Consider the following 8,864-nt stretch of genomic DNA (forward strand, 5'->3'; position numbering starts at 1 on the left):
AAAACATGTGAAAAATAAAGATTGTAAATCTAAGGAAGAAATCATCTAGTTTGGTTCAAGAACATGGGAAGGTGTAGGAAAAATTACTCTACAATTGACAGAGAAATTAAGGTTGCTTTGAATGCAGTAAATAAATTTAAGATATATTTGATCAATAAAAGGTTTTTATTAAGCACAAATGTTGCAACCATGAACAAAGTTTTACACAAAGACATTAAGAAAGTTGGTGACGCAAAGTTTGCTAGATTGCAAGCTTTATTATCAAATTAATTACATCCCTGCCTTTTTAAGCTTAGAGCCTCCAGAAACAAGTTAGCATTCCAACTCATCAAGCAAGCGTGACAACCCATCAAGCGAGTGTGGAAACTCATCTAGCGAGCATGACAACTCATAAAAAAAATCGTTAAGCAATCTTAGCAGTTCATCAAGAGAGCATGGTCAAAGAGCAATGTCATGCAAACCAGTACATGCATGGTTATTGTGATAGAATGGAAAAATAATGTATAACATCTAAGAGAAGTGCTAAATGAAATGAGTTGGTCACATTATGAAGCCAATTAGACGCCAACATGGAAACTGTGTAGAGCACAAGTTCTAGATATGAATCTACAACTCACATCAACCCTAACCAGGCTAACTCCAAAAGTTAGATCCTATCTAACATCTTCTATCAGTATTCTCGACATCATCTATGGATGACCTCTAACAAAGGTTGCACAAGAAACTAATGATATGACCTATATATTTCGAGATATTAGTTTAATATAGCAAGAAATTAACAACCAAAAAATCTTGGTGCACCAATATTGTGTTATTAATCGAACTAGATCCTTTGCAATGTGGCCAAGCCAAAACCCTATTCTAAAAATCCTTGGTACCAACATTGATTACCGTTAGCACAAGTAACTATGGTGGGACTTCCTACAAAAGCAAAACAAAAATTTGAAATATTTATACCTCCATATGTGCCCTATATCCACACTTGTTACATGATTGGTGGACAAATTTTGGCATCATCCGAAGCGGAGTGCATCGAGACTATCTAGTAAGATAACATGCAACACATGGTATTCCTCTCACTAAGGTACGAGATCTCCAAGATTATGAGGTGATGGATGAAAAATAGATACCGAGCAAGTATATAGCCTCTCATCTGTACTGGCTAGTTAAAGCAAGAATCTCTATACAAATGCTCCAAGGATGTCCAATTTCGATAAGAAAACTTGATTCAAAAGCTTGGGAAAACTCCTCGTATGCACATAGATTTGGTGTTGATATGTTATTTGATTAAGACTTAGTTTTGACTATGTGTAGGGGTTTGAAAAACCCTTTTAGATTTGCTTTTGTGCACCTTTTGGATGAACCCATGGAACTCGGAGCACTTCTTCGTCGACTTTTGTTGTGGTTTGACCCACATTTAAAAGAATCTATAGAAATGGGTTTCGATATGTAATCTTTAGCTGCCATTATTTTTTAGCCCTTGATGTCCCAAGGAGATGCTCCTTTCCCCTCGAAGTTGTATAAATTGAGGAGGAGCGCATTTGTTTAAGCTTTTCTAGTAAGCAAGATTTGTCCGCGTTCGGTAAGCTTGCGCAGGTATATGAGAATATATTTGTGAACCTAAAGTCGGTGAACTCATGCTAAATCTATAATCTGAATGCCTATAAACATTGCCAAAATCAACTATGAAGTTAGTAACCATTGGTTCTGTAAACATTACATTACCAAGTTCCTCTTTGGTTAGTAAAACTACTTTTTGTTATGATATTATTGCTGCTTGTTACTCTATTGCTTTCTAAAATTCATCTAAGGTTTGTGTCTTAAGTTCAATTAGGATTTTGGAATGTTCTAAATTTTCAATTTTATCTTGATAGGGCATGGCAGTGTTAAAGGGAGTTTGGAGGTGAACGCATTGAATTGTCTCAAAGTTCATGTAAGAAAAGATTTTGTATATTAAAGCAGCATCATTCTCGTCGGGAGAAGACTATAAAATTTAAATTATATAAAATTATTCTTAATAAAACGTTTTTAAGAAAAAATATTAAAGTATTTATTTATATGGAGTAGAGTATTAATTGAATTATCATATAACGTAAGTTTAAACTTTCATAAATATATATAATTATTAAAGTAATTTATTATTGTTATATGTTTTTTCATCTAAATTTAAATTTAAAACTTACGCCTGTGCGTGAAACGTCTTGGTGAATTAATGTATGAGTGAGTTATATGTTAGTCGAGAATTTCGACTCAAACCCTTGAAATTTGATCTCAATGTTCGTTGACATGAGGGCCATACTTTTAATTAATTATAAACAATTTGAAAGACCCGCCCGCGTTTAGCAGTGGATGAGGATGAACCCGCGTTTAAAAAGCGCGTCTATTCTGAAAACAACACTCATCCAGAGACCTTCCTGTGCGCCTTCTTGTGTCGCTCTCCACACCTACACCTACGCTCTGGCATTCCTTCACACTCGAGATATCCCATCAACGTCCGCTGCATTGTGATCGACTTCTTCATCTGTTTTGACCGCCCAGAACATTCTGATGGCTGTGGGCTCTTCACTTCTGCGATTTCTACGCGTTATTCTTTGCTTAGTGGCGACGGTTCTTATCAACTCCCGCTATATATAACAATCACTATGTTCCTTCCCATCTCATCTCATCGCATCGGCAAGCCTTAAAGTTTAAAGTATTGCGACTGTGTACAAACCATTCTCTGCATTTTCGTCGATTGTGATCGAATTCAGTTCTGTTTCTACGCGTTATTCTTGGACAGTGATCAAATTCAGTTCTGTTTCTAATCATTCGAAAAGATGGGTCACAAGAATCATGAGCACCACCATCATAAGGAAATGGAAACCAAGAACGTCGCTTCCGGGATTCCTTACTCTGGCACAGCGAGTACGTATAAGTTGAATGAATCAGAATACGAGAGGGCAAGGAAAGACGAGAAGCATCATAAGCGTATGGGACATTTGGGGGAAATGGGAGCAGCGGCTGCCGGAGCGTTTGCAATGGTACTGCATATGTCCTTTACTCACTAATTCTAAATTTTCATATCCAAATGTCGAGTAAAGCATATTTAGGTCCTCCACGATGTTAACCGTATCTGGTCAGATCGACTCGTGGAATATGTATCCTTGTATTGTTTCTTGTATTTTGTGCAGTCTTCATAAACTATAAGACGCCCAAAACCAGAATTGTTTCGATGATTTTTATAACCTAAGAAAGTGAGTCTGTATATTAATGTAATTTGACATGTGTGCAGCATGAGAAGCACCAAGTAAAGAAGGATCCCGAACACGCAGAGAGACATAAGATGCAAGAAAAGATTGCGGCCACAGTTGCAGTTGGAGCAGGGGGATATGCCGTCCACGAACATCACAAGAGGGAGGAGTCGAAGAAGAGAGCAAAAGAAGCTCATGGCAAAAGACATCACCACCATCTATTTTAGCCGCCCACACGCGCATCATGTATTCGTTTAAAATAAAAAGTCTGTTCATGTGAGTCAGATAATTTGTTCATTTGTTGGATGGTTCGTCCGCTAATCCAAATAAACATTGTATGGCGAATATTATATTGTTATGAAAGTAGAATGTCTGGAGCTTCTGATTCAGCGCCATTTCTATTATTTGCAGAGTTATCTATGAAAACCACCGCGTTCTATTTTCTCGCTTTGGTCCTTTGCTTCCGGGCAACAGTTTCGCATATTAATACACCCCGCATAAATATTTACCTGGATCTATTTTCGCAAGTTACGAATTCCAGTGTGAGATTTAATTACGTGTGACAGCAAAAACAAAGTTCAACTTTAAAACCAAAAAAATTGCGTACCAGCACATTTTTGTATTAGTATTTTGAAAGAATGTTTCACGTCTAATAGTTATGTTATTTTTGTATTATTTATAAATTATAATATTGTAATAAAATCTATTTATATATCGTATTTTGATGGATATCATCATTTAAATATTTACCCGTCATCTAATATGATTGGGGTAGTAAATTTATAATGGCCATTATATTTATAATGACATCTCTATTACGAACCAACCTATGACATCTCTATTAAAAACCAACCTATATTTTTTTTAATAAACATCATGCTAACATCTCTGAAGTCTAATATGATAGAGAAGTTCGACCATGCATAACATATTATTGTAAATTTAAAGATAAAATGTGAACAGAATTGAAAAGAAGGAGATGTAGCTCTCAGGTGTGGCCTGCACCTGGAGACTACACTCACAAAACAGAGAGATCACTCTCGTACACTCTATTACCATCAATGAAAAGATTACATCATTAAATACAACTCTGGAAAGCAGGAAGTTGCAACCACACTCCTAAACTCTAGGAACAAATCCTAAACTAAGGAGATACGTTACAGCTATGTAACCATTTTCTCCATTAATACAAAATAATATTAATTATTTTCAACCTCCCCCCTTAATGGAGAAAGGGTTCTCCTGGACTCCTAGCATCCTTCTAAACAATTCAAATTTCACATGTGCAAGTGGCTTTGTAAAAATATCAGCCAAATTGTCACAAGTTTTACAATATTCAACAGCAATTTCTTTTAACTGTATTTTCTCTCTAACAAAATGGAACTGAGTGTCTATATGTTTGGTGTTTTTGTGAAACACTGGATTGTATGCCAATTTAATGGTGCTCTGGTTGTCGCTTTTGATGGAAGTGGGGTTCTTCTGTTTTTCTCCTGCATCTTTGAGAAGCCTTCTCAACCAGATCGCTTCACACATTGCTGCACACAATGCTTGATACTCAGCTTCACACGAAGACAAAGCTACAGTACTCTGCTTCTTGCTGCTCCATACTATGACCTCGGATCCTATGTTGAATGCGTAACCTGTGATGGACCTTCGATCATCCAAGTTACCTGCCTAGTCTGAGTCTGAAAAACCTGCTAAAATAACATCAGATGCATCAGTGTATAAAATACCATAATTAACAGTACCACAAAGATACCTCAACACGCTTTTTGCTGCTACCAAGTGACTTTCAAGCGGTTTCGACATGAATTGGCTCAACACACTAACAAAGTATGCCAATTCTGGTCTGGTTGTTGTAAGATATATCAAGCTGCCAACCAGCTATCTGTACATTGTAGCATCAACCTCTTTAGTGCCATCGTCACTGCTCAACTTCAGATTCTGCTGCAAAAGTGTCGCTGCTGATCTACACTGACCCATACCAAACTTTTCCAACAGATTTCTGGCATACTTCCCTTGGGTAAGAAAAGTTTGCCCAGTATCTCTGCATACTTCTAATCCTAGACAGTAATGAAGGCTTCCGAGATCTTTCATTTCAAAAACTTGTTCCATAAGCCTTTTGATTCCTCTGATTAAATCATCTGCATCTCCTGTTATAATCATGTCATCCACATACAAAGAAATCAAAATAATATGCCCCTGATTATTGTACTTGGTATACAAATTTGGGTCATTTAAACTTATATGAAAGCCATGCTCTAAAAAGAAAGAATCAACCTTTTCGTACCAAGACCTGGGTGCTTGCTTTAAACCATATAAAGCCTTTTTCAATCTGCAAACAAGATGTTCCTGCCCCTGCTTTACAAATCCTTCTGGCTGTACTAAGTAAATTTCCTCTTTTAAATCACCATTTAAAAATGCAGATTTAACATCAAGCTGGTGTAATTCCCAATTACATTTAGTAGCTAAAGCAATCAGCATTCTGATTGTATTGAACTTTGCTACAGGTGCAAAAGTATCATCAAAATCTATACCTTCTTGCTGTGAATATCCTTTTGCAACCAACCTAGCTTTTAATTTCTCTATACTTCCGTCTGCATTCATTTTTGGTTTAAACAGCCATTTACATCCTATGGGTGTTTTATTCTTAGGCAGCTCAACTAAATCCCAAGTATCATTTCTATGAATTGATTCCATTTCTTCATTCATTGCAACTCTCCACTCCTTAAATTGACTAGCTTCTTTGTAATTAGTGGGTTCTACAATGCTCAAAACCTTTGACATCAAAGCATAGTCTCTCAATTTTAATGGTAATTGAGTCTTCCTACCTGATCTCCTTGGTAGGGGACTTACCTCAAATTTGTTTTCTTCTGCTATAAATGGGCTTGCATTATCACCTTCTTGCTGTTCTTCTTTCTGCTCTTCATTCTGCTCCTGCTCTCTTTGATCCTCGCTGCTTTCCTCCAACAACAATGGAATGTGCCAATCATCACCAACGTCATCTTTCCCTTCCTGTACCTGTTCATGAAACACTACATCCCTGCTTGCAAATGTCTTATGAGACTCAGGATTGAATAATTTATATGCTTTAAATTCTGTGCCATAACCAACAAAGATGCATCTAACTGCTTTAGGGTCTAATTTCTTCCTATCAGCTTTGGGTATATGGGAAAATGCTTTTAACCCAAATACTCTTAGATGGTTTACTGTTGGTTTAAATCCATATAGAGCTTCAAAAGGGGTTTTGAAGCCAAGATACCTGGTAGGACTTCTGTTCTTCAAATATACAGCAGTGTTAATAGCCTCTGCCCAAAAACTATTAGACAGACCCTTACCTTGTAACATGCTCCTTGCGCACTCCACCAAGGTTCTGTTTTTGCACTCTGCAACTCCATTCTGTTGTGGTGTGTGTGGCACTGTATACTGCTGAACAATCCTGTGAGATTTGCAGAATTTCATGAATTCCCTTAGCTTGTATTCTCCCCCTTGATCAGATCGGAGAATTTTTATACTCTTACCAAACTGTTTTTCCACCAAGGTTTTAAATTCTATAAAGCACTGGAAAGTCTGACTTTTCTTATTCAAAAAATAAACCCATGAATATCTAGTGCAGTCATCAATAAATAACAGAAAATAATATGCTCCTCCTAGCGACCTTGTCTGCATAGGTCTGCATACATCAGTGTGCACTAGTTCTAAAATATTTGTTTCCTTCCTCCTATCATGCACAGGAAACTGTTCTCTATGCATTTTTCCTAAGGCACAACCATCACAATTTAACTGAATATTACAAAAGATAGGGAGCCCCTCAACCATACCTTTCTTCTGCAATAACATTAGGTCCTGCAAATTCAAGTGACCGAACCTTTGATGCCAGAGTTGTTCGGCTGTCGATCCTCCTGCAACCATGGCTTGCTTTGGTATACTTTTTGCATCCAGTCTGTATAGGCTTCCAGCTCGCATGGCTGTTGCAACTATTTGATTTCTGCAATCCTTTATCACATAATGAGTCTTAAAGAACTCAACTTGCATATCTTGATCAGCCATCATGGATACAGATATCAAATTTTTCTTAATTCCAGGTACATATAAAACATTTGTAAGGTGACTAATTTTTCCATTTGGTAACTTGACTGAAATCACCCCATAACCTTTAATCTCGTATCCACTATCATCTCCTAGGTAGATTTTTGATCCATTTATACTTTCTTCAAGACTATCAAAAAATTCCTTTTTACTTGTCATGTGAGAGGATGCTCCGGAATCGACATACCAAATATCGTCCTCATTAGATGCTGAAAGGGCACAGTCGACTGTGAACAGTCGAAATTCATGACTGAAGTCTTTATCTTCTTCTTCAACAAAGTATCCTCTGTGCTTTGCATTTTCCTACTTCCTCTTTGCATCATCAGCCTGCTTCTTATAACATTCACTTTGTATATGACCCTTCTTTCCACAATAATAACATTTCTTTTCAGAATGATTTGCAAGCATACCTTTATGTGAATGTGAATTCTTATGTGATGTTCCTCCTTTCTTCTTTGATTGGTGCTGTGACTGCTTTCCTTTGAATGATCGTCGTTTCGCCGTCAGCGCAAGATCATCACTCTGGGCGTTCAAGTTCTGCCGCCGCTCCTCCTCTTGCTGCAAGATCCCTGTCAAATCATCAAATGTGGGCACTTTCTCCCATGCCGCCAATCCAGTGATGAACGTTTGAAATTCATCTCGCATCCCGTTCAGTGTGATTGCGACAAGATCAGAGTCAGACACCGTCACTCCGATGTTCCCCAATCTGTCTTTCACATCTTTGATTCGCGCAACAAATGCAACAGCAGTCTCATTTTCATTCATCCTCATCGAAAATAGCTTTCTTTTAAGTGCCAAGACTCGGCTTGTGTTCTGGGTCTGATACAGATTTTTGATGGTCGTCCAGATCTCCGCGGACGTTTTACAGTCTCTGATGTGCGCAATAACGTTGTCCTTCATAGACATTTTCAGCAAAACTTTTGCCTTGTTCTCTCGTTTATCCCAGTCTTTCTCCTGTGGCCTTGCGTTCGGCTTCTGCTCATTTCCTGTAACTATGGACCAAGCATTCGCACCCTCAAGCAAGGTCTAGATCTTAAACTTCCAATTCGTGAAGTTAGATCCATCAAGTTTACCAGACTCATGAAGGTAAGATTCCATCGTATTACTCATTCTGATCAGATCTACAAAATGAATCTACCCAACAACAAAAAACGATACCTGTCAGATCGATCTGTCACCTCTACCACCGATCTACAGTGTCTGGCAATCCCGCTCCAATGAGCAAATTCGGCGTTTTCAATAGAGCCGAAGAATTGATCTGATCTGCCTCTCCCGGATAGATCTGCAACTTCGTCGATTTGCACCCCTCACAAATCGCCAAACGAAGATGAGGCTTCCCGCAGATCCCCTTGAAGGTGAGTTGGCACTCTCCCCAGCGAAAATCCCGCACCAATCCAGTATTCTGGCGCGATTAATAACAGAACAAACGTGCCAATATAGAATTTTGGCGCGCTCCCGAGCCAGAAACCCACGCCAACCCCCTTCTACACAGGAAAAAAAATAAATTTCCGAGCCCGAGCCAGGTGTTTTGCAGTCCACCTGCTC

The 8,864-nt window shown here is 38.2% G+C and overlaps 1 protein-coding gene across 1 annotated transcript; it reads left to right on the plus strand.

Moving 5' to 3' along the window:
- The first annotated feature begins 2,696 nt into the window (after positions 1-2,696).
- LOC149201917 (abscisic stress-ripening protein 3-like) lies at positions 2,697-3,644 on the plus strand. Its single transcript, XM_089399861.1, has 2 exons — positions 2,697-3,020; positions 3,272-3,644. The coding sequence occupies exons 1-2, from the start codon at positions 2,817-2,819 to the stop codon at positions 3,455-3,457; spliced, it is 390 nt and encodes a 129-aa protein (XP_089255987.1). The 5' UTR covers positions 2,697-2,816; the 3' UTR covers positions 3,458-3,644.
- Positions 3,645-8,864: the final 5,220 nt, after the last annotated feature.

This window comes from Pinus tabuliformis, chromosome 2_1, assembly GCF_031772625.1.
Source record: "Pinus tabuliformis cultivar Carrire ecotype Pingquan chromosome 2_1, CPIR1, whole genome shotgun sequence".
Classification (NCBI taxonomy): Eukaryota; Viridiplantae; Streptophyta; class Pinopsida; order Pinales; family Pinaceae; genus Pinus; species Pinus tabuliformis.